Source organism: Marmota monax, unplaced genomic scaffold (genome assembly GCF_021218885.2).
Source record: "Marmota monax isolate L192 unplaced genomic scaffold, Marmota_monax_Labrador192_F-V1.1 WCK01_AAM20220418_F8-fsc00148, whole genome shotgun sequence".
In the NCBI taxonomy this organism is placed as follows: Eukaryota; Metazoa; Chordata; class Mammalia; order Rodentia; family Sciuridae; genus Marmota; species Marmota monax.
The window spans coordinates 3980571-4006841 of NW_026693034.1; the positions used below are offsets into that span (position 1 = coordinate 3980571).

At 52.5% G+C, this 26271-nt stretch overlaps 1 protein-coding gene across 1 annotated transcript in view; it reads left to right on the plus strand.

Moving 5' to 3' along the window:
- Positions 1 to 608: 608 nt before the first annotated feature.
- Positions 609 to 26271, plus strand: part of Foxk1 (forkhead box K1) — a 61782-nt gene continuing 36119 nt past the window's right edge. Inside the window, exon 1 of the mRNA XM_046453620.1 lies at positions 609 to 1126. Within this exon, the coding sequence (XP_046309576.1) occupies positions 609 to 1126 (518 nt within the window). The remainder of the gene's footprint in view (positions 1127 to 26271) is intronic.

Here is a 26271-nt window from a genome sequence, read left to right on the forward strand (position 1 = left end):
AAAAAAAACAGTTATTAAAAGAGGAGACCACTTTTTTTTTTTTTTAGGGGGACTTGGCTGAATTAACAATACAGGACCAGGACCCTGCTGTCCTAAAGGGATTTGAGTAATGCCCAAAGTGGCCATTCCCTGTTTGCAGCTAAGGTCTGTGTTCGGGCATCTTAGTCCTCTGCGTATTTGTTGAATGGTTCCAAAAAGAACAAGAGGGGGTCGGGCTGGATCACCAGCGTCCTCCCTCAACCTTGATCTTCCGCGACTGTGTGAAACTCCCAACTGGGGTTCTCAAGTAGGCTCTCACTTCGGAGTTGGGGGGGAGGTGGAGTCATCGGGTCCCAGGAGACGCCTTTGAGCATGTCCCCCTTTTTCCGGTGACCCTAGGGCAAAACTTGGGGGGCCGCCGGGATGGAGGCACGGGCACGCGCTGCTGCAAGCCGGGGCGAGCCGGGGCCGCGCGCAGCGGGGAGGGAGCGGCGCCTCCCGGCCCCCGCCCGCCGGCAGCTGCTGCTGCGCGGCGCTCCGCTCCGCGTCCGGCCCGGGTTTCCGCGCGCGCCGCGCGCCCCGCCCCGCGCCGCCTCGCCGCCGCCGGAGCCGCTCGGAGCTGCGCGAACATGGCCGAAGTCGGCGAGGACAGCGGCGCCCGCGCCCTGCTGGCGCTGCGCTCGGCGCCCTGCAGCCCCGTGCTGTGCGCCGCGGCCGCCGCCCTCCCCGCCGCCACGCCGCCCGCGCCCGGGCCCGCCGCGTCTCCGCCGCCGCCCGCCCAGCCCCCGCCCGGGCCGCCGCCGCCGCTGCCGCTGCCGCTGCCGCCCGGCGCCCCGGCGGGCGCGGCGCCGGCGCTAGTGGCGGCGGCGGCGGCCTCGGTGCGGCAGAGCCCGGGGCCAGCGCTGGCGCGCCTAGAGGGCCGAGAGTTCGAGTTCCTCATGCGGCAGACCAGCGTCACCATCGGCCGCAACTCGTCGCAGGGCTCGGTGGACCTGAGCATGGGCCTGTCGAGCTTCATCTCGCGGCGCCACCTGCAGCTCAGCTTCCAGGAGCCGCACTTCTACCTGCGCTGCCTCGGCAAGAACGGCGTCTTCGTGGACGGGGCCTTCCAGCGGCGCGGCGCGCCCGCCCTGCAGCTGCCCAAGCAGTGAGTCCCGCCCCGCCCCGCCCCGCCGGACCCCCGGGGTCGTAGCCGCTGCGACACCGTTCGCCTTGAACCCCCAGGGCCGGCCCTGAGCCCCCGGCACCACCCCAACCCCTCCCGTTTTGAACCCCGGAGACCATCCTCGACGTCGACCCCCACTGGGCCAGAACCTCTGGGGTTAGCCCCGCTGCAACCCCGCTAGGCCTGAATCTCGCGGATCACCCCGGACCCCAATTCCTCCAGTCCTGAATCCCCCCAGGATCATCCCAGATACCGAATCCCTGGGGTTAACTCCCGCTGTGACCCCACCAGGCCCGTATCCCCAGGGTTACCCCCGAGATCACCCTGGCTATGACCCTGCCCAATCTGAATCCCCGGGGGCCCCCATACTGGCCTGAACCTCAGGGTTACCCCCACGCCCACCCCATCAGGCCTGAATCCTTGGGGTCACCCCCCACACACACACTTCCACCTAGTCTGAACTCCCAGAGTCGACCCCTGACCCCATCAGGACTGAACCTCTGGGACCACCCCTGACGGTATTCAGCCTGAGTCCCCAGCATCAGCCCGACCCCAGTTACCCCCAGGTCTCAACCACTGTGATCAACCTCAACCTCCACTTGTCTTAGTCTCTGTGGTTACTCTGGACCCTTGACAACCTAGATCCCCAGGTACACTCCTGCCAGTGTCACCCCAGCTGAGCCTGGGTCTTGGGGTCACTCTCCACGCCCTCCCGGTCTTGACTTCAGGATAATACCTCTAGGCCCCAGGTCTGGATCACCCATATCACCCTTCCCCACCCCAGACCATGATTGTCCTGGAGGGGATAGCCTGGTACCAGTGGTCCCTGGATGGGATCCCCCACCCCATAATCCCTGTGTTAGGGGCAGGTCTGAAGCCGAGGGTCAGCTGGGCAGGGAGGGGCCATGACAGGAAATGAGTGCCTCAGTGTAACCTGAGGTCAGAGGTAGTAGGGAATGGGAGGCCTTAGCCACCGGAACTGGGACCCTTGTGTCAGAGTCCTTTTAGACCACTGACCATCTGATTGGTGCACTGCCCCTTCCCTGCCCTGCAGTTCCCCACCCCATGTGCTGCCCTCAGCCCTTGGGGACTTCAGGGGACCTCGGGGACTTGAAGTCTGTGCTCTAGGAGAAAGCCTGGCAGATTACTCACTTCCTCTGCTACACTTTCTTTTTCTATTCCGTAATTGCCTCCAACCCCTCACTAGTGTGTGTACCTTTCAGTGCCGGTTGTATACACCCAAGAGTCGTCTGTCTGTCTCATAACACATTTAGGAGCACTGGAATCCAGGGAGTCTTTGCTGGACTAACTCCCAGGCCCTGCCTTTCTTTCTTTAAACTGCTCCCCTTTTAGGGTCGGGCATGTTTGTTGTAGACACTTTATTGAATGATTTTCAACATCAACAGTGACTCACCCCAACTTAGGGTGTGAGAGGGAAAGTACACCTTCATTTTCCAAACCTGAAAGGTGTGCACTTGTAAAGTCAGGACTTGGCAGATAACAGTTCTTTTCCTCTCTCATAACCTACACACTGGGTCCATTGCCATGTTAAGGGTGTCCCAGGCCCAGACTCCTCCAGTGAGAAAATGACAGGTAAACACTGCTCTCCACGTCCCCCAGGCCCCTAGAGGCCTGTCTCTGTACCTTCATGTAGCTCGGATTCTACAGCCCTCTTTTCAGGTTTTCCTGCCCTAGCCACCCCTTACCTGGTGCCCAGTTACCGGATCTTGAATGAGGTGTTCATACTCGTGTTTTCTCCGTAACATGGGAAAGTTTCAACCCACAGGGTCCTCCTGGTCATCTACCAAATTGGCCAATTCAAGCCTATTATTTTTGAAAGTTTATTGGTGCACACGGTGCCTCAAAATCTGTACTTCAAGGAATTGGTATCTCAGTGGGTGTGTTTGGGAGCGCTGGCTTAGCTGTCCGAAAATGTGTGGCCACTGAGTTTGTGCTTTAGACGTGTACCAAGTACTGCGCCTCACTGTGCCGTCTGTATTTATTTGATTTCAACTGTACTTCTGAGCACCATCCGTGTTAGCAGAGACCCAAATGGTAGAACAGAACCAGGGTGCAGGAGGAAAACTAGTAAGCGGATGCCCGTGTCTGCCCTCCTAGAGAAAAGACATTTGTTCTGCAAACTGCTGAAGCCTGTTAACAATAGTTGAACAGTTCCAGCGGGTGCACATTCTCTTTTCCTTTAGGAAGCTAAGTAATCGCGTATATGGAACAGGATGTTGTGAACTTCTGTTTAAGAGTTAGGTCAGGTTTCTTAGGACGATCACATTGAAAATAATCAAGAAATTTCAGTGAATTCAGAGCAAGGAAGTGGGTTGTGAACATTTTCGTCACTCTGAATGGGAAATGCATTACTGACTAAAGTCACCGCAACACTTACCATGTCTGTTCCCTAGGGCTTTGGTGTCCACTTTTGCCATTAACATTTGAAGCTATGAATTTCTTTGCCTTAGCTGCGAGTTCTCTCTTGTGGCATTCGAGTTTTGTTGACTTGAACATGTGTGAATTCATTGGACGGAATGGTTTTGTATTGCTGGTTTTGCATTGTATTGATTCCCAAAGCAGTCTTGTCCTTAGCCTCCTCTTTCCCCATCCTTAGTACAGGTGACAGCCACCTGGGTGACATTTGCATGCACTCCCCTGTGCATCTCCCACTTGGGAAGAAAATCAGACTTCACCCCCAATTGTTACTAGAAGTATAACTTTTCCAATCTTCCGCATTTTAAATTATTGGTGGTGGGGGGGGAAAACAACCTGTGACACTGCTCAGAGCTGAACTTGGTGCACCGCAGAGCCTGACCCTGTGGTAGAAAAATCACACCAGAGCAGCTAGGCCCAAAGGAGCATGCGTCAGCTCTGATTCAGTGGCTTCTTCAGGTGGGCTTGGCAAGACTTCAGGTGGGCTTGGCAGGACTGCATGTGCCTCAGTGGTAGCACTTTTTCTAGCCCCTAAGCTCTCCTTGAGGCTCGGGCTGAGAATCTGTCACCTTTAATTAGCCTCGGTGCAGGCACTGGCAAGCAGTAACAGCAACTCACTTATACTTGTTGAATGAACAAATCGATGACTAAGTGGACTTGTAGTTTCTATAGGGGCAAAACATTGTTATAGATTTGGCTTTGTTTCCTGAAATGTGGCAGTCTTCTTAGGTTACATTGTGTGTGTGTGTGTGTGTGTGTGTGTGTGTAGTCTTTGACACCACTTAATTCAGAATTTGAATTAGATATGACTGGTGAACTTGAAATACCCTTTCACGGCCCTTCTTTGCTCTTCCTCCTCCTTTGCAGTCCTTTCCCCAGTCCCTTTGTAGGAAGTCTTGAGCACTTGAATAGTTTCAAAACTTCCCTTTGCGGTAGCTTTGAGTGGCAAGATTTATGAGACTTTTTTGACTTTTTTTTTTATTATTATTAACTTTATACTTGTCTTTATTGTCCAAATTTTCTGTAAGGAACATGGTTACTTTCTAAAAACATTCTTTTTTTGTTATGGAAAATTTCAAACATAAAAACAGAGTAGTGGAGTTTCATAGACCCATCACCTCGTGTCCACAGTCACCATCTTATGGCCACCCTTTTCCATCTGCATCCCCGTTCTGCCTTCCGCCTCCCGGAGTTACTTAGAAGCAAATCACAGATGTCATATCACTAAAATTGAAGGATTCTTTTTTTAAAAAAAAACTTAACCACAGCGTCATTGTCACACCTGAGAATTTAGTTCCCTGCTGTCATCTCTCCACTCCGGGTTCAGGTTTCCCTCACTTCGAGGGGATTTTCTTCCTCCTGTGCCTTTTCTTGAATTGAAATCCCAAGGAGGTTCTGCTGGGGGCTTGGTGGCTGGGCCTCCTGGATCTCTCAATCTGCAGGCTCCATGTCACCCTCTTTTTTTTCCTGCTTCAGCTTATCCATGGAAGGAAGAGGGTCATCTGTCATGTGCAAGTTTCCACAGCTCCTCTTACAAATTGGATTCCTGTGGCATCTGCCCCGGTCCCCTGTCATTCCTGTAAATTGACTGTTGGATCTGGAGAGCTGATCAAACTCCAGTTTGTTTGTTTGTTTACTTATTTATTGCCCAAACTGCATGGCAGGTCTTGCCATGTGTGTCTGCCAGGCAGCGAAAATGTTCTGTTGGGCTCCTTTTTGTAACATTAGCAGCTTTGGATAGTTGTTGCCTGAGTCCCTTAATTTATTCTCTCCTGTCCTCTCATGGCTCCTGCCAGCCGCCAGCCCTAGGTGCTTAGCAGTGCCGACGCGTTCTACCTGCTGAAAAGGCTGCGGTGAGTGGCGGGTGTTATGGATCCCAGCTCCTGCACTTGTGCCGTGATAAAAAGCAATTAGTTGTAACCACCAGAGCGTTTTACTACACAAATAATTATTTTAGACCCAATAAAAACATATATAACATAGTTTCTTGTTGCTGTTTTGACTGGCCAATTGAAATATGTTCAATTAGTTTTTAACCATCATGCACTAGTTATCTGTACGACATGGTTATTTTCAAATTAATTGGAAAATGCCATAGACTTGACAAAGACCGCAAGTTTGTCTGAGTGTCCATTGTGTAGCATCCAAGGACAGTCACGGCACTCCTTCTTCAGCACTGCCTCCCCGGAGGGAGCTGCTGGGTCACAGCTGGTTGGCCAGGAATGGCGTCTGTGCTGAGCTGAGTTTTGCACTTGGGACGAGAGAGTGTCAGATCCACCACTTTCCAGTGGTCAGAGCCAGAAGCCGTGAGGACCAGGGTTGTGCTGTTCTCGTCTCCACGCAGAGGGGGCCTGGAGTGAAGATGGGCAGAGCCACGTGGGGAGGGGTGGGCTTGTGGTAGCTGTAAGGGCAGCAGAAGCCACGTAAGGGACCTGACAGTCATCCAGCCTGGCTTACTGGACCTGGGGCCGCAGTGGGGCAGATCCAGGTGAAAGACCATCTGAGGAGGAAGGTCTTCCCCAGTGACTGGATAGGGGGAGGAGGGCTCAGCCCGAGGGTGGGAGGAGGAGGCGGCATAGCCAGCCCGGGCAGGCTGGTGGGGCGCTGTGTGGCAGAGAGGAGAGGCCTTGGCTTTTCTTGGCTTTTGTGTGTGTGTGTGTGTGTGTGTGTGTGTGTGTGTGTGTCTGGTCATCCAGGCAGAATAGGAAGTACAGTGTCTCCTGTTCCTTTCTTTCTTGCTAAGTTGGCTGTGATTGTGCGTTGGGTGTGTTTGTTCAGTTAAACCGTCATCTTGTTAGAGGCTTGCTTTAAAAATTTGGGGAGAGCCAGTTGCTGCAGCACATGCCTGTAATAGCAGAGACTCAGGAGGCTGAGACAGGAAGATGGCAAGTTCAAGACCAGCCTCAGCAATAGTGAGGCCCTGTCTCAAAATGAAAAATTAAAAAGGGCTGGGGATGTTGCTCAGTGATACAGCACCCCTGGGTTCGATCCCAAGTATTGCAACAACAACAACAACAAGTTGTGGAAATGTGGCAAATCGGGGCAGCGGTCCATCGAGTTCTTGCTATAACATTAACCATCTCCTAGGGTCTCATTCACACTGAGAGTTTTGAGTTTACACCCATTCATAACAAAGTTCATAGAGTCTTAAAAATCAGTCCGTGGAAAGAATGTCATTTATCCTGCAGTGCGTGTTGAAACGGACTTAGAGTAAATGTGTGGAGGCCTTTGTTACGCTGCTGGAAGATTGAGGTGGTGGGTTGGTAGGACCTAAAAGGGCATAAGGGAGAGTCTTAATGGGGTTCATATTTAATATTTTTGAAAAAGACTCAGCTATGTTTAAAGTTATGTGCTGAAATGAAACCAAAGCATTTGCTTTAGAGTTATAGTAATTTACTATTTGCTGTTTTTGCATCTTGTGAATGTCAGGGGATAAACTTGCTAAATTAATGACAACTCAAATTGCAGCAATGCCTCATTACCATAATTACCCCACATTTAAAGCATTTCATATTAAAATGAGAGGCTTATTTGAAATGCTTTTACTTTGATTTCCTGGAAGTAGACTGTTAACATTGCTATTTGTTAGGAGATTTCCTAGTTAATTTTCATTGGGATGATCACTTCAAGAGTTCTGGTTTCCTGGTAAGATGTTACCAGTTGGTAAAAAGAAAGAAAACCACAGTGTGTATGTGAACACAGCTTGTGAGTTTACAAGGGAAACCAGGAGGCGTGCTGTGTGTGGCTTGGTGTCTGAGGCTGGGCTGGCCCTGGCAGGATCGCTTCCCTCAGGTGACCCATGCGCAGAGAGTTGGTGGGTAGATTTCTGGTGGGTAGAGGAAGCTGGTCAATAGACAGAAAATGGAGATGGACATTTTGTACGTGACTTGGTTGAAAAGACTCCTGTTTGCCCCCAGTCATCTGGCCCGTGTCTAACCTTGTCTCAAGGGCGCAAACTGGCCTCCATTTATTCCCTCAGAGGTACTGACTCGTTCTTCCTGGTGCTGCAGAGCTGAGCTCTGATCTGATTGCTGCGATGCTCAGAAACTTCACTGGCGTCCCAGTACCTGCTCTTCGCCCCCTGCCACCTCACCAGCCCAGGGCCGGCTCTCTGGTGGCACTGCCTGGACATACTCTACCTACATAGCAGCTCACAGGGGTTGGTTCAGGGCCCTTGTGTGCCCTTACATGTTCCTGGGGACCTCAAAGTACTTTGGTTTATGTGAGATATGTCTGTGAATGTTTACCATATGAGAAATTAAAACACATATTTATTAAGCTAAAAATAGCAATAATAAGCATATTTCAAAAATAACTTCCATGGAAAAAAACCTCTATTTCCCAAAGGAAAACAAAATTAGAATAAGGGTCATTTTTTCTCCTTCTCCTTCACACGTCTTCAGCGCCTGGCTGACAGACACTGCTGGACTCTCATAGCTGCCTCTGCTTTGGGTGTGTCACTTTGGCCGAAGGACATGAAGACGATGTGGCCGCAGACGTGTGGCTGGAGTGGCGGGGGCTTTTAGCGGCTTTTCAGGTGACTGAAGCTCCTGACATCTCACCAAGACTCCGGTTTCTTACAGACTAGTTGCAAAATGGACTCTGAGCTGTGTCGTGGGCTCTGGTGCCAGACTACAGATTACATTAAAATCCATTGCTGTCTTGCATTCACGAGTGACCTTCTTAACCCCACGCATGGTTTTATGACATCCTGCGTTGGCCACGGGAAAGGTACCTACTGAGGTGTGCAGGCTCACACCAGTGCATCTTACCGTACAAAGAAAAGTCCGTGCCGCCTTAGGTTCAGTTGGTACTTAAACTTGGTCCCTTTGAATATAAAAGTGGAAACCTTGCACCGGAGCAGACTGCAGTCACTGGCCTGCCTGGTGCCTTGTGGCATGATTCGGGTGACCGCAGCAGTGTTATGGCACAGTGGCACTCCTCCGTTCTCTCAGGTTGTCGGTTCCCCTGAGCAGGTGGGCCTGTGGGCCTCCCTCTCCCTTTCTGCCAGGGGTAGCAGGGTGGGCGGGCAAGGCAGGGCCAGGGGGCTCCACAGGGGTCTTGGGCAATGTCAGCTACCCCGTGCATTTTTAGGCGACAGCGACTGTTGTTTGGGATTCTTCATGAGACTTTTCTAAGCACACTGTTAGAACTACCACTTTTGTATTTTATAAAAATGTGTTTTCTCCCACCCACTACAGTATGGGGACCCTGGGAGGCCTGCTTTTCGTCCTCTCCTCACCTAAGCCAATTCAGGCAACTGCTCTTCCACCGTGTGGCTCTAGCTCCAGGGTTGAAGCTTGGGGTGGGGTTGGCAGTGTCCAGGATGCACACAGGGAGTCCGGTGCTGCCTTCCCTGTGGCTGGGCCGTGTGGTCGACTTTGATAGTTGTGGCTGTGACATGGGAGTCCGTGGGGTCTGGGCGCAGTAAGCTACAGACTCAGCCGAGCACACTCCCACCTGGTCCTGGAGGGTGAGCCAGGCTCAGAGGTGCTGCAGGGCCGAGGGGCCAGAGAGCCTTCCCAGAAGTGTCCCTTCCGTCATGCTGACAAAATGAATGCCATGTGTTCCCAGGAAGCAGTAGCTGGGCTGTCCTGAGTGGGAAGTGATCTATAACCCTGGTCATTCCTCGGAGCCAGTCTTGAAATGTCAGATGAAAGCTGATGCTGGGGAGAGCAGGCTGGGGTGGCGGGCGTGAGTTGGAGGAGGGAAGCATGGAGGGTATTCCTCTGCCTCAGGACACAGGGATCCTGTCTGCCTGGCAGGTACGTCCCTGCGGTTGGGAACAGACTCATCTCAGCCTGAAGAAGATTCCTGCCCTTGGAGCACCTGGCTCTCTGTTGGGTCAGGACCGGTCCGGAGCACACAGAGCCCCAGTTAGGTTCTAACCCACGAGCAGACCTTGCCAGCTGCTCGGCTGTCTTTGCAATTGCATTTTCCTCTTCAGTTGTGATGTGGACAGATTTTTCCAGGCCTGCCTACCCTTGGTCTGGCCATAGGGATGCCATGGAGAGTCTCCAACTTTCTACAGCTGCACTGTCTAGCTGTGGGCCATGTGGGGCCAGCAAGCATTTGGAACGTGGCTGACACGACTGAGGAGCCAAGGTGTTCACTCCTTTCCAGTGTTCAAGGTAACTTGGGACAGTCTCAGGTGCCGCTGTACCCAGAGTGCCCAAGAGCCCATAGAGCTCTGAGTGTGGCCCCTCTGTCTACGTCTGCCTCAGGGCAGCCTGGTTTTCTGCAGTGTGATTGGAGGTGGTGGAGGTGGCCCAGGCTGTGGGGAGGCCCTGCAAGCCTGCCCCGTGTTAAAGGCTCTTTTGGAGTGCCTGGTTGCTGCACAGATGGACAGCTGTCCTCTGTCCCTGTCACTGTGGCCTCAGTTGGAGCGGGTGTCTTCCATGGTCCCTTTATTGCCCTCTTGAATCCAGATTTGGATGACTTACATCCAAAGGAAGATTTCTGCGGAGAGCGGGGCGGGGGTAGGTGTGCTGCTTAGGGGCTCCACAGAGGGGCCTCTGTGTTCCCTGGTGTTACGGTTGCATGTGAGTGCAGGTCCTTCGTATTTCATTCATGTCCTTGCAGATGTTTCCTTGGTAGACAGTGGGTGTGGCACATCTGCCTGCCCCTGACTGCCGCCCACATGGCTCCTGTTCCAACCGGGTGGCACTTGTCTGACAAGCCCTCGCAGTGCTGTGCTTTTGGCTCACAGGACCTGGACCTGCCATGGCACCCACTACATGTTGGGGTGAACATTGGGTATTGCCTGCGAGTCCCACAAGGGCAGGGGGTGGCACTGTTGGGAGACTCCGCTGGCCCCCACTCAGCTCTGCAGGCTGGCACCAGAGGAGAGGTGGGTCCCAGGGAAGATGGGCCAGGCCCACTCATGCTAGTGATCAGAGCCCAGCCCCTGGCCACTCCAGGGAAGGGCAATGTGCCCAGGAAAGGGATGACAGCGGTTCACTTAACAGCTAGCCAGTCCATTTTAGATCAGGGCAGCCAGCTGCAGCCTGTGGACAGAAGCCTGCCAGCCATCTGTATTTATAAATAAAGTTTTATTGGAACACATCATGCCCAGCTGTCTGTTTGTCATCTGTGCTGCTTAACTGGGACCGAGGCCCTGTGGCTCACGGGCCTGCACTGTTTCCTTCTGCCCTTGACAGGAGCAGAGTGCACAGTGCCCCTCGTGGGCTGCTCTCCAGGCCAGCACCCTGCAGTACTGGTTTGCTTCAGACAGAGCCCTATTTTTCTTGTCATGTTTAATCCTAGGTGTTTTATGTATTTGTTTTCATAGTGTGAATGGATCTTTTTTCCTCATTACTTTCTAAAGAGTTAGTGTTAGGAAAAGTTGGCTGTGTGCTTTTCTTTGGTATGAGTTTTATAATACCAACTTAAAAAAAATCTTAACATTAAAAAAATAAGCTTTCAAGAAAGTTTTAAGATTAGTACAAACAACTCACCCATCCTCTGCCCAGATTTGTTCCTTTTTAGCCTTCTGCCACATTTACTTTAGCTTTTCTCTGTGCATGTGCTTTTAGGAGTGAACTGTACATATCCTTCCCCCCACTTGACACCGCAGCCTAGATTTTCTGTAAATAAGGGCATCTTATGTAACGTTGATCTCACTAAGTTCGGGAAATTTAGCATGGATGGGTGCTCGTAATTTGATATGAAGTCCGTGTACCAGTTTCATCAGCTGTCCCAGGAGCACCTTCAGTGTGTTCTGTCCCTGGTGCAGGACGCAATCCAGGATGAAGGGTCGAGTTTGCTGTCACGTCTCTCTGGTCTCCCCAACCTGGGTCAGTTCCTTTGTTGTCTTTATTGATCTTGGCATTTTTAAAGAAGACAGGCCAGATATCCTATCTCGTGTAGATTTGTCTGATGTGATAAAATCCTGATTAGAATCAGATTGAACACCTCTGCTTGAAATACCAGAAAGCAACGTGTGCCTTCTCAGGCTGTCCCGGCCAGTTGCCATCCCTGGCTTAGGTGCTCTCTGGCTCCCCACCAGCCAGTTACTGTTGCTTCTTGTGTAATTAGCAGTGATGTCTGGGTGGGGCCTGGTGGAGAAAGTTTTGTATCTAGTGTATTTACTGTTTCTAGTAACAGGCCTTCAGTTCCTGGGCTGCACTTCCTAGGCCACGGTCTTCATCTACAAGTGAAGTTTACTTTGTCTCTCTTCCACTGTTTTATATTTCGTTTCTTTTTGTTTAATTGGCTGGAAAAAACTTCCAAATAACATTGAACAAACAGGGTGACGAGGGGCTCCTTTCTTGTAGCTAGTGGAAAAGGAACCTCTGGAGGGGTTTCAGAGAGAAAGCAGCTTTGACCACTTAGGAGACACCTCCTCTCCAGTGTGGTAGCACACCCCTGTGGTCCCAGCTCCTTGGGAGGCTGAGGCAGAAGGATCCCTTGAGCCCAGGAGTTAGAGGCCAGTTGGGGCAACTTAACGAGATCCCATCTCAAAAAAAACTAAGAATAAGTAAATTTTTAAAAAGCCACTTCCATCAAGGGGCCTTTGGTTTGGTCCCAGAGCACCCACCAAGCTCTGTAGCCCTGTGACTGTTATGGTGGTCTGAAGTTCTGTTTGTCTGATATGCGTTTAAGAGTTATGGGAAGCTGGATGCGGTGGTATATGCCTGTAACCCCAGCAATCCCAGCAGCCCGGGAGGCTGAGGAAGGAGGATCGAAAATTCAAAGACAGCCTCAACAAAAGTGAGGTGCTAAGCAACTCAGTGAGATCTTGTCTCTAAATAAAATCCAAAATAGAGCTGGGGATGTGGCTCAGTGGTCAGGTGCCCCTGAGTTCTATCCCTGGTACAAAAAAAAAAAAAAAAAAAGAGTTATTGAAGGAACACCACACTTTTCTGGTTTACTGCTGTGACCCCAGTGTGTGCCAGACACTAGGTACTTTGTAAACAGTCGTTGGCAGAATGAATAAACAAATGGCAGAGAGCTGAATGCAGAAATAATCTGAGGAATGATTGGAGCTTAATTTGCTTAGCTTTAAAAAAATCCAGCTAAGTCAGGTTAGCTGGGTGCCCTTGGGCAAGTAGCCTGGTGTCTGAGCCCAATTCCCCATCCATAAGATTCTCACATTGCCCACTTCCCAGGGAGATGTGGGAATTGCAGGAGATGGGTCAGAGGGCCTTCCATGCCTGGCTCACAGATAGTGTCTTAATCCCCAAGTCCGCACATCATCATCACCATCATTACTGTCCTTGTTCCCAAGCACAAGAGACTGTCCCTGCTCTGTGGGGCCTATGGATGTGGAAGTGGGGTGTGTTCTGCGGTGAGGGACCATGGAGGGCCCCAGCTTCTCCGTCCCGGCCTGTTCCAGCAGAGGTGGCCGTCAGCTGACAGGTACACTGGCTGGAGGATGGGCTGCCTGTCTCTAAGTTCCCTGCAGGCTCTGAAGGCTGTATAATCAAGCAGAATGGTCGTGTTTTGTTTCTTTGTGTTTGTCTAGAGAACAGGAGCTCAAAGTACAGAGGATTGGAGAAGATGAACTCAGGTTTTACCTTTAATGCCTTTGAATGACCTTTGGAGGGCACCAGGACTGGCTGAAGCCTGGGGAGGGCACAGGGAAGTCTCCAGGAGTGTTCGGGTCCCAGGTGAGCCACAGGCTTCAGCCAGCGCCATCCTTGAAGGGCTTTGACCCCAAGCCGGGGTGCAGAGAGGTTAGGAGTCATGGACCAAAGCACCAAGTGGATGGTGGAATTCATATTTTTAAGGTATTTTTAAAACACAGGAAAATACAAAGGATAATTTAGCAATTGCTGCGCATCCACTAAGAGTTGATGCTCTTGCCATTTTGTCGCATTTTTTTTAAGAGAGAGAGAGAGAGAGAATTTTTTTTAATACTTATTTTTTAGTTTTTGGTGGACACAACATCTTTATTTTATTTGTATGTGGTGCTGAGGATCGAACCCAGCGCCTGGCGCATGCCAGGCAAGTGCGTTACCACTTGAGCCACATCCTCAGCCCTTGTGAGCCCTTTTTTTAGTTGTAGATGAAACAAGACCTTTATTTAGTTCTATGTGGTGCTGGGGACCGGACCCAGGGCCTCACACATGCTAGGCGAGTGCTGTACCACTGAGCCCCAGCCCAGCCCCCAGCTTTGATATTTTTTGGTTGTAGATGGACACATGCCCTTATTTTATTTTTATGGTATGCTGAGGATTGAACCCAGCACCTTCCACCTGTAGGGTGAGTGCTTTACCACTGAGCCACAAGCCCAGCCCCTCGGGCCCTTTTTTGGAGGAAGCATAACAGCCTGTTGCAGATGGAGTCGAGGTCCAGGGTCCCCATCGCCATCCTCTTCTCCAGCAGCAGCTCCTTTCTGGCCCTGCATCCGGCTCTCCCCAGCTATCTGAGGGCGTCTCTGTGGAGCGTTGGACTCTAACACCCCTAAGCCGTGGCTTGTGGCCTGCACCCCAGGGCCGCGGTCAGGCAGGGCCACTGTCTTCACGGCCCGCCTTCGGACTCCAGCCTTGGCCAGGCCTGGTGCCCCTTGCGTCCCTTTCTCTTGTTCTCGAGCACTGACATTGGCTTTCTGTCCCAGAGAAGGCCAGGTTTACTCCCACCACTTCACCCTCTGGGTCAGGCTCTGGTTCCTGTGCCCAGCCCAGGGTCTCCTCTCCAGCTCACCCCTCTTGAGCTAGCGGCTGCGTGTGACCGCTCCTGGACACCTCTGTGCTGGAACCGAACACATATGAAAGTCTCCCTGGGCTCCTCCTCCGGCCCCTTGCATGCCAGCAGAAGGCAGGTCTGGCGTACATCAGCAGGCTGACTGTGCGCTCGGGTGGTGCTCCTTTGGGCATTTCAGGCGTAGCGTCCTCTCTGAGGAGGTGGCTCTGCAGCTCAGATCTTGGTCACCTGTAAGTGCCTGGTGACGAGGGGGGTCAGAGCCCAGGCATGGTGAGCAGCCAGAGGGACACCAGCCCAGAGTGAGTTGGCTTCGGGGTTCCCAGGCAGGGAGGGAGCCTCAGATGGCTCAGAGAGGTGAGGTGTGAGGGCCGTCCCAGGGACAGATTGCCAGGCCATGCCCAGGTGCAGGGAATTGTTCTTGTCATCTGTGGCAGAACTGGAAGCTTGACTGGTAAAGCCAGATTATCTTGGGGAAGCCCCAGGTGGGGGACTGTGCCCCACCACATTCAAAAGCCATCAGACAACCCGCTGTCCCTCCAGTTCTTGGGAAGCCTTTTAGCCATGTCTTTCAGAATATTGTGACCACATAGAAATGAAAACGGAGTGTCGGCCTGCGTAGGGCTCTCTGGGCTGCTGGAACCGGGGTTTCGTTGGGGAGAGGAAAAGTGGCCTGTGGGAGCCGGTGACATGGGTGAGCCCACGAGGAAGCGCGCCCTCCGCGTTACTGTAGGTGCAGCAAGACCGAGCCCGGTAGGGAAATGTGTGCCGCGTCCACATTTGGAACTTTTCCTCTCACTCTCTTCATAAAATACAGGTTACTCAGACACCTCAAGGCGCAACTGCAGGTCTGACCCTGCGAGCTCTAGTGACCGCAGCTCTTGGGGCGTCTTTTCCCTTCTCTGTGAACCAGAGTCCTGTTTCAGAGACTGAGAAGCGGAGCCTGGGTGACGGAGGGTCATCACAGCTCCTAGGAGACTGTGGCATCGCATCAGCTCCCTTGGTTCTCTCTAGCCCCAGCCGAGTCCTGTTTGCGGGCTACAAAGATGCCAAGGGAAGCAGTGGAGCCCGAGATGCAGAGGGTGACTCGCAGGGCTGGGGGAGCAGAGCTGGCCCCGCACTGCCTACCACTAGCAGCAAGGAAATGAAAGAACCTCTCCAGCTGAGAGAGTGTCCTCCCTGTGCCATGGCTGTCCACAGCCACCCACAGCCCTGTGAGACGACAGGTGCCCCTATCTCCTAAGCAGATGTGTTCCCTGGGACACTCAGTCCAGTGAGGGGACACTTAGTCCAGTGAGGGCTCACTGGGGCATGAAGGTTGGAACCACTAACCCTGGGGTGTGCGGGGGACTTCCCAGCAAGGGCGTCCTTGCCAGGGCCTCACGGGTAACTGGGCAAGGTAGAAGATGAGGGAGCCGCAGGGCAGATAGAGCCTGCCGTGCGTCTGCAGGGTATGTGGGATCCACAGGCTGGGGGGTGCTGCTGCAGTCCCCACACAGCCCCGCAGCCCGTGCCCAGCCTGGCGTCTGGAGGGCAGGTGATGTTAAGCCACTCCTCTCTCTCCAACCTGGCTGTGTTCTGGCTCCTTCTGTCTGGAGGGCGCCAGTCATCCTCCAGGTGGGGGCTGGCCCCGCTTGTCCGAGGGAGCCCTCTTGCTTCTTGTAGTGCCTGGGGGAGACGGGCCTCATGCCCCTTCATCTGCCTCAAATTATGGGATTTCCCGTAACGTTTTTCCCCTTACATTTAGTTAGTGGGATTTAGGGGATCGTATCAGCCAGCAAATTTAATTTTTCTGTGATTTTTTGTTTTGTTTTTTAAGTGCCAGGGAGATTCATGGTTGGTGTCACTGGGCAGTTTGGGACATTTCCCTTTTTTTTGTTTTTGAACTGAGGGGCATCGTTCCGATGAGCTTCTTCCTCGGCCCTTTTTATCTTCTGCTTTGAGATAGGGTCTCTCTGGGGTCCCAGGCTGGCCTTGAACTTACTGTTTCCCAGTCTCCGCCTCCCAGGTTGTTGGTACCACAGGCGTGGGCCACAGCTCTCAGGCCTGGCATCTCGCACGGTGTTAAGCAAGGCTGTCTCTGGTCAGAGGCTGCTGCGTGGCCTGTGGTAGGGGCACAGAGACTGGCCCTGGGTTGACCAGGATGAGCTGGAGCCACCTGTGAGCGTGGTGACAGCAGGAGCCTCAGGGTAGCCTCTCTGGGTTTCCTGTCCAGGGCTATCTGGCCACCCCTCCACAAGGTCCTGCACCCCTTCTCCCGTCTGCCACCCCAGCCACCTCACAGCTCCCAGTGGTTACCATCATCATCATCATTATCTGGTGAAATAGAAATGAAATTGCCACCTTGAGTGTCTGGGGCCTCAGGCATCTTCCCACTGCTGTGCAGCCGTCACCACCGCCCACCTCCAGAGTTTACATTTTCCCAGGTAGAATCTCTGCCGGTGAGACACTGATGCCCCGCCCAGCCCTGGTACCCCCCCATGCCATCCCCGTGAACTCACTCCTTGCCCCCCATCCATTTCTGGGGTCTTTGTGCATTGCAGCCAGTCTGAACCTGTGCTTCCACTTAATTTAATGTTAATTTAGATGTTTTTGGCATCATGTCCCTTTTCATGGGCGTCCTGAGCCTTCAGCTGCCCCTCCCACCAAGTGCCCATCTCTGCCATTGCCCCTGCACCGTGGCCTGCATCGCCCTCTGCTCCTGCCCTTCCCACTACATGCTGAGTGTCTCTGCCCGCTGTCTGCCATGTGGACCCCATCCCTCAGGACCCCTCCTGGGGACTGTGTTTCTTAGTGTGGTTTATGGTTGTGCCTTTTTAAAAAAATGTGTCATTTCACTTCTCCCTTCCTCTCCACTGTTCCACACGTTCTGTTGAGGTCAGAACTGTGTATAGAAGCGTTTCTGTCATTATTTGTAAGGACTCACATGGGCCCTTGACCCTGCTGGCCATGTCACTGGAGTGAGTAACAAGGGACATGGAGGAGGTGAGCGCTGGCACTCTCCCTGGCCCGACTGCCCCTGGAGGGTGTGCTGGGGTCTGGGCCTGGGGGAGCTGTTGCAGCCCCTTGCCCAGGCCCAGCCTCAACTCCTCCAGGACGCGGTGGCTCCTGGCCCTCCGTGTGGTCGTGGGTGGCTCTTAGGCTGTCCGTTTCCCTCATCTCCCACGGGCCATCGGGGATGTGGGGGTCTCATGCAGATACCCAAACCCCAGTGTGCCCATGGCTCTCAGCCTCTGATCAGCTCCTCATGTTTAGCTGTCACTAGGATCCCGCACATGGCCACCAACACCGTGTCTGCATTTACCTCTTTAAAGCAGGGCTTTCATCAGCTTGTGCTTGTAAGTCAGGCAGCGCTCGTCTTCTCAGCTTTATGAATCATGATTCTGTGTTGTCACTGTATCTAAGAAGCCAGGGAATAGGATGTAGGCTGATCAAGATAACTGTCGAAAGGGGCAGGGTCCGTCCTGCGGTGCTGGAGATGGAACCCGGGGCCTCCTGCTTGCTAGGCCAGGGCTCTGCCACTGAGCCTTATTTTGGTTTTGTTTTTTCTTTTTTAATAGAACAGCTGATGGTTGCTTTGGAGAACTCATCCATCCAAAATGACTTTTTCCCTGAGGACTCCGGATTATTAGTATGGTAGAGTTAATAGAAAGTCAAAGCTTGAACTTAAGAAATTAAAGTTTCTCAGGTCGGCCTGCATGCATGGTTTTCTAAGTCAAATTTTATAGGTGATTTGTTTTTGTAGGAGTCAGTTTTTTTTTAAAAGAAAGCTTTAAAAAGGTGCTTTAGCCTTCATGTTATATATCTACGTAGCTTAATTATTTCAGACTTCTCCATGACCCAGTGACGCTCCACATTATAGAAGAGAACCTTCCAGAAGCACAACCTCAGCTGACCTTATCGCTCTGAGCTGCAGCCTGTGCTCACACTAACTAGGATGCTACAGCGTCACCAGGCCATAGGACCCATGGGACCCCCTTGGTACACATAGCCTGTCCTTGACCAAAATGTCATGTGGCATGTGTGCTTATGGAAAAAACTGGAAAACATAGAAATGTGGGAAGGAGAAAAGGCACACACAGCTCTCCACCAAGGTGCCTCTGTCTGTTGCCCAAAAAAGTCCACTGTGGGGACTTCACTGAGCTGCGTATTTGCATATTTGCATCGTTATAGCCTCTGAACATCCAAGTCCTTATTGGTGAGGGACACTAGAGTATTTTTTAAAACACCTTTCCTATATGAATGCTCTGTTTAAAAGGGTAGGTAAGTTTTTTGGTTCCCTAAGTTAGAAGTGTGTCTGTGGAAGGCAGGCTGGCTGGTCCCCAGCAAGACTCCCTGCTCAGCCCAGTGCAGGGGTTGGGGTCTGCATGTCCCATTCTCCACCTCACCTGTGCAAGCCTAGTGCAGGCACCCAGCCTCCACCCTCAGCCCGGGTTGGACAGTGCTGTCCTCTGCAAAGAGCAGCATGCGGTGTGTGGCTCTTTCTGAACCGCCTGCCTGGTGGACAAGTGTCTGCCTGCCTAGTGGACAAGTGTCTAGGACTAGCAGACGCAGCCTTAGAAACCCGCAAGGCAGCCTGCGTTGGGATGCAGCTTAAGGGAGGGTGATCTCCTTTCCTGGGAGCCTAAGTCGTCTTTGAATCCTGAGTTTGGTGGGCCCTTCCCTTACTGGTTTGGACACTGCTGGTTGTGGTGCCTTTGTTCTCCTCTGGTCCTTTCTTGGGGAAGGACATTCCATGGTGTTTGATCTCCTGCATCTTAAATGCTGTGGAAACAATTCCTCAAGGAAGTAATTAGGCTGCTTCACGTGCTAATTGAATTCTGTTGCCCTTTCTGCTTAAAAATAAAAACCAAGATCCTGAGGTTTCCTGCCTCTGTCCTCCGTGGGGTCTGTAGAGTAGACCACGCTGGACAGGTCAACCTCAGGGAGCTCCTGATGCTTCTCCCTAACTTACCCATTTCTTGTAAGGCTGCAGTGCTATGGGGACAGACCCCGAAGGAGAGTCACTGGACATTTAGGACGCCTAGGGAGGGCTGTGTGGGGCGGTGGGCCCTGGTGAACAGCTCTGGCTCAGTTTTGATTTCAGGGAAAACTGTGCTGATGAATGGGCCGTTGGGGAGGAATTGATGGGATTGAGGGTGCGATTTGCATAACAATTAAACTAGTTTAGTGTATCCTGTAGCACTGGAAACCTGGCTGCTCCCGGGCGATCATTCAGTGTTATTAATCTGTTTTATGACCCAGTTTCCCCAAACGGGTAATTTCTCCTTCCTAGTATTAAAATCTATTTAGAGACGCAGCTCTCTGAGCAGGCAGAGGAGGTGGCTGGAGAGCAGTCCCTGGATACTCCTGGGGCCTCCTGAGCTGCTCCCGCCCTGTCTTTCCAGGCCGTTCTTATGATGTGTGACGAGGTTTGCCACTGAATCTCAGTTTTTCACACATTTTCAGAAATCCATGTGACTGTAGAGGTGGTGGTTGCCCCAGAGCCTGGGGCTGAGGGGCTGGGTCAGGAAGGCCAGCGTGGGCCTCTTCCCAGCAGGACCCTCTGGCATGTTCTCTTGGAGTCTTAAACCAAATAGTGCCTTTTCCCGCATTCTCTTTGGTGCTGATCCCCACAGCTGGGTTCTCTTTAGACTGGGTTTTATCTAGACTTTATCTAGGTCTCTAAACAAAGGCCGGTCCCTGTTGCTTTGTAAACAGCTGCAGTCAGCCAGCTTTCCTCCAGCACCCCCAGTGGTCTTTGATCAGGTTTTATCAATGGCTGCTAGTTTGGGGAAACAGACTTCACATGCAAATCAGAGCTGGGCTGGGATAAGCACTCCCCTGGGGAGCACAGGTCAGAGCCCAGCTAAGCTCCAGAGCCTAGAGTTTTCTGTTTTGTTTGAATTTTACATGACACAACAGCACAAAGGCGACCTAGTGTGTACACTGATGTAATAAAGTACAGTGATTTGCCCCCAAAGGGTGTTCACTTGACTGCTGCGCGCCTGGGGGACAATTCCTTGGAGAGCCCCCCGCTCGGCCATGCACGTCTGTTGGAGGTTTCCACACCCCAGTTTCGTCCTGTCTCCTCATCGTGGGTTGCACTGCCCAGCTGATGGCCAGCCCTGTCTTCTCTGAGGGACTGTTTGATTTCTATTCTTAGGGCTTATACAGGACCTGGCACAGAAGGGCTTAATAAGTGTTGGTGAATTAAAGGCTGGACACTCACCGCGCACAGGCCACCTCTGGCAGGTCACAGCCGACCCCGGCTGCTGTCTGGTGGCCTGGTGGACGCAGACTTCAACCGGCAGCACAGACCTTGTCTGCAGAGCCCACACACAGATACCAGGTTAGTGGCAGGCATGTGGGGTCTGCCAGAAAAGAAGAGGTTCCAGGGAACTGAACCAGCAAGATGGCAGACTCGTTCTGCCACGATAAGGTTTTAATTCACCTGATTAAAAAAAAAAATCCAGTTGCATATTGTGTCTGGTTTGAACATCTGCGCAGTGAAATCCCACAATGTAATGGGTGATCGATGACTCTGACTCACGTGGCAACGTCCTCTGCGTCCTCTCCCTGTTCAGGTAACAATGTCTCTCCTGTAAAATGGGCCCAAAGGTAGCTCCTGCCAGAGGGTTGAATGACCTCACCTGGGAGTGGTGGCTGGCTCTCAGGAACACCCCAGGACAAGACTGGAAGTTGGGGTTACACTGGGGCATTAGGGGAGCAACAGGCAGGGTACGGGATTCTCCAGGCCCCACAGTGGAGAGTTAGTTCAGCAGGACTTTTTATGGTTTTGATTTTATTGTCAAGCAAAAAAGTTTTTAAGAAAATTCAGTTTCTTTGTTTCCCCATATGAGGAGTTAGAATGTTGAAGCATGAATAAAATTCATCATTTGCTGCTTTGAGGCCTGTGGACAATTACTCTCACTCCCCTAAGCCTGGGTTTCCTCATCTGAGATACAATGTAGATGGTGCTTCCGTCTGATCATGGAGAGACTCCTAGAAAGTACAGAGACCTGAGTCTCCGACCTAGGATCTGCAATCTCAGCTGGCTACTCATTATTTTTTGTGTGTGCTGGGGATTGAACCCAGGGATGCTCTACCACTGAGCTACATCCCCAGCCCTTTTACTTTTTCATTTCATGACAGGGTCTCAGTTGATGAGGCTGGCCTTGAACTTGGGATCCTCCTGCCTCAGCCTCCAAAGTCTCTGGGATTTCCGGCATGCATCACTGTGCCTGGCAATTGACTGCTTATTTAAAAAAACCCACACAGTAAACTTCAGATTTGGTGCCCTCGATCCATCTTTTAATTGGCATTTGAGTTAGGAGTATTGTAAATTTTTTTAGAGGACTATTTTACGTATACTTGGAATAAAAAAAAAAATGGCCTTGGCCTTCAGATAAATTAGTGCACCCAGGTTTGGCTTTCTGCCTGGATAGGGAGAAAGCCTGCCGGCACAGGGGGCTTCAGCATTGCCACACCAGGTGGCCACACTGCAGTGCAAGGGGCACCAGTTCTGGGATGGGCTCACAAGCCGCAGCTGCTTTTAGGGGACACTAGACCCAGAGGGAGCTGCTCCATCCCCCTACCCAGAACCACAGCAGTTCCACACCCTGGATTTCCTCCGTTTCTTGGTTTTCGGTTTGTCCTTGTCACTGGTCTTGGGACAGTTACCCTTGTTCCTCTGCTGTTCCATGCAGCTCCTCTTGACAGGCTGTGTGTCTTGAAAACGTCCCTGTGTGTGATTTAAATGTCCCAGCAACCTGGCCTCAGCTCCAGCCCAAGGGCTCCTCGCTATCCTCCTGCCTTGCTGATCTGTCACCCTCAGATAGGCGAGACTTCGCTCTGTTCCCACTTGGGAGAGCGCTCGGATCCATTTATGATTAAACACTGCGCAAATAGCCAGGTACGTTGTTGACACTCCGCGGGTCGGTGCAGACACAGTGCCGGGGGAGGGGGGGGGGATATTTTTCTCTTTTCTATTTATTTCCAGTGGACAAGAGATGACATTTCACTTTAAATTGTGCTCAGAGCCCTGTGGTTTCTGCCAAACTCCAAACAAGATTGCATTTTTAAAATATGGCCAGAAAAGAGATAAGGAATCAGATGTCACCAGGTTACTCTGTGACATTATTAAACTGTTGTCACCGCCAAACCACTGCCAGTTCCCCTGGGTCCTTCCACGGCAGCTCTCGGGTGCTAAACTCTACATCTAGAGCTCATATTAGGATTTGGTTCAGGTGGCTTATCCTTAGTGGCTTAGTGCCCTTCCTGTCCTGCCAGTGAGCTGATTCCACTGTGAAATGGTCATAACTGTCCACAGCCCTCTGTGTGATTGCAGTGTGTGTCCACGTGGTTCAGTGCCCAGCTTGGGGTGGGATGGGGGACCCACATGGAGAAAGAATGAGGCTGCGCCAGGCCCTATGCCTACTGTGGGGTCAGCAGGGGTCAGCTCCTGAAAGAAGGGTTCCCGTGGCCACTGTCCTTCCCTCTGACTCCTGCTCATCTTGCAGGTGGTTTTAGGTCTGCTTTTGAGCCCTGAGAACTTACTTTGTGCACCCCCCCCCCCCCACAGTGCAAGATAGTGCGGGGGCGCGAGGACCCCCGGCCTTGCTGTAGCTTTGAGTGTGACGCTTAGGGTCAAGGACACAATCCTGCTGTTACCTTCTCTAGAGGAAGGGATGCATTTGTTGGTTGGTTTTATTTTAGGAGGCACATCTCACGGACTTGGATCAAGTAGGCTCAAAATCAGGAGTGACATAGGAAAACTCTTCTGCCACCTGGGGTCCCTTCCCTGGTAACTGGTCTCTGGCTTAGGAAGGGCCTGGAATCCAGCCCTTCTCCTACCCTTAGAGGGGCGTAGCTGGCATCAGCCCTCCTGTGCCTGCAGGAAGTGTGCAAGGAGTTGTGTCCATGGGGCAGGGTGTCGCAGCTCTTCCAACCTGCATTTCCCTGGTGCAGAGTGAAAAGCGTCTCCAGCTACCGCCAGGTGCTAGGAAGCATGAGGGGCAGCTGCTCGGGTCAGAGTGGTCTCTTGCTTGTTCAGTGCATAACACATTCACAGGGAGCGGGGCAGGGCTATAACATGGGGGTACCGGGGGCAGGGCTGTGACATGGGGGTACAGGGAAGACTGATTGATGGCACTGGTTTGTTGGCAGTGAAGCCGGCAGGCTCTGGCATGAGCATCAGGGGATCAGGTGTGGGTGGCACTGGGACACACCTGGCCAGGCTGGGGCTTCATCTGGCTGCCAGCAGAGAGTGAAACAAACGGGCCTTCCAGAAGCCTTGCGCCCATCAGCCTCTCGTACGGAGTGGAGCCAGGAGTGAGGAGTGAGGAGCAGGCACCTTGACGTTCTCTGGGGTTGTGGAATGTGAAGCTTTGCGAGGTCTCCTAGCGGTCCTCTTTGTCTCTCGCTGTGAGTTACTGGCAGGAATCAGATGTCACCAGGTTACTCTGTGACATTATTAAACTGTTGTCACCGCCAAACCACTGCCAGTTCCCCTGGGTCCTCCCACGGGCAGTTCTCCAGAGCATGTTCTCACCGCGGTGGCTCTGAGTCTAAGGAACCGCGGGGCATTGGGACAGGCGCTCACCGTGCGTCCAGCCTGGCCTCAGCACAGCAAGGGCCAGCTCAGCCCCATACCTGGAATAGGTAAAAACAAGTCAGCAAAATCGGTGCCTCTCTGCAGGGTGCTTGGAAGGAGCCGGCGGGACAGGAAGGCGGACTTGGCTGCTGTGTGGGAGCCAGAAAAAAGCTGGGTACCCGAGCCTGGTCCTTCTGGCTCTCCCAAGGGTGGCGAGGATGGGGGGACCGGCCCCTCCATGCTGCAGCTGTGCGCAGCCTCCTGTGAGAAGGGGTGCCTTGTGCACGTGGACCTGGGCCCTGGGCCAGCAAGTGTGCGCCAGCCTCAAGAGGAGAAGCCACTGTCCCCGTGTTGCAGTGACTAGGTGCAGCTCATGAGCCAAGCAAACCAGGGGCCTGCAGGTTGTGACTTTTAAGCTGATTGTGTGATTTTTCTTTTTGTTATAAAAATTAAGCCTGCCCCTGGTTGTACCTCGTGTTCTGAAGCAGCACCTTGGCGAAGAGCCGGTCGTGGGGGTGTGGGACCCCGCTCTGCACCTGCGCTGAGCATCTGCAGCCGCCTCCAACGGAGTGCCGAGCCCAGGCGCCAGGTGCTAGTGTTTTGCACGGGGCACGTTTTGTCGTGAGTGCTCTGGTCCAGTTTCTTGTAGAATAACTGAATTCTGATAAAAGGTGCAGACAGCTCTGGGCTAGTGTCAGGTGGCGTTCTGATCTCAGGTCTTAAACCAGGTGATTTTTTTGGGGGGCGGTTCTGGGTATTAAATGCAGGGTTACTGTACCACTAAGCCATATCCCGTGCCCTTTATTTTTTCTTTTGGGGCAGGATTTTACTAAGTTGCTGAGGCTGGCCTCAAACTTTATCCTCCTGTCTCAGCCTCCCAGGTTGCTGGGATTACAGGTGTGCACCACTACACCTGGTGCAGATGACTCATTTTTGTAAAAGCAGCAAAATAGTGAGCATCTTTGCCTTCATGTCTCTTCCTAGTAGCCTCCTACCGACCCTGCTTCATGTTTTTACCCCTTCTGCAGGGTATTCCAGGTTTTCTTTTTAATATTTATTTTTTAGTTGTAGTTGGACACAATACCTTTATTTATTTTTATGTGGTGCTGAGGATCGAACTCAGGGCCTTGCACGTACGAGGTGAGCACTCTACCCCTGAGCCATAACCCCAGCCCCGGTATTCCAGTTTTGAGAAGGGGAAAGGGCTGCTCTTCCTCCCTCAGTCATGACCCCAGGAGGCACGTGGCTCACAGCGAGGGGCTCCAGCCCCTTGGCTCACAGGTACCCTTTTTCTTTTTCCAAATATTTAGTTTTTAGTTGTAGTTGGACTCAATACCTTTATTTTATTTACTTATTTTTATGTGATGCTGAGTATCGAACCCCGGGCTCTGGATATGCTAGGGGAGCGCTCTACCGCTGAGCCCCAGCCCAGCCTCACAGGGATCTTTTATTGTGAAATAGATTCTCAAGAGGTTGCAGGTGTATTCCGGAGAGCACAGCCACCTTAGTACCCAGGTGATAATCAGAGCTGGACACTGATGTTGTGCTGGGTCGGGGCTCTGTCACCTTACCAGGTGTGCACCTGCGCCTCAGCCCTCAGGGAGGGTGCAGCGCCGCCCCCACCACCGTCACCTGCTACAGTGCAGCCACCCCAACCCATCCCGACCCAGCCACCCACTGTTGGTAAGGTCGTCCTCGTTCTTAGGCTGTTGGGGTCACTGCAGGCTCAGCCTGCTGCCCTCCTGTGCAGTCGGTCACTCAGCCCTTGAATGGCCAAGGAAGATGTCCAGGTAGTGACCGCCTCTCCTGTCGGGGAGCTGTTCAGCTTCTCCAGCTTCTGAAGCTGCTGGGAACAGCCGGCCACAGGAGCGTCTGCAGGGGACCCCAGTCTGTTTCCCTGGGATGGACAAGCCCGGGCGTGAGTCATGTCCTCAGTGGACGTTTAGCTTCCGGAGCACCTGCAGAGTGGCCGTGGGGTCTCACACCCCACCAATGTGCAGGGGACCCAGGGTCCTGTGGTGGCGTTGGTGTTTTTCACCTCCTGAGGGGCTTCAGGGTGACACCACAATTGCTGGGGTGCAGGTGACACCACAATTGCTGGGGTGCAGGTGACACCAGAATCTCTGCTCATTTATTTCCCAGCTTCTCCCTTGATAGTGCACTTGTTTGGTGATGCCTGTGTCGGTGGGTGTATAGCGTACGTATTCTGTAAACAAACAACAGTGCCCCCTCATTGTGCTGTCATGGGGACACAGAGACACCTCGCAGGCTTTGCCCATAGACAAGTGTATCAGTAGCCAGGTGCACGCCTACAAACCCAGCCACTAGGGAGGCTGAGGCACGAGGATCGCAAGTTGGAGACCAGCCTCAGCAACTTAGCAAGAGACCCTGTCTCAAAATTTAAAATAAAAATAAGAAGGGCTTGGGTGCAGCTCAGTGCTAGAGCAGTTGCCTAGTATGTGTGAGGCCCTAG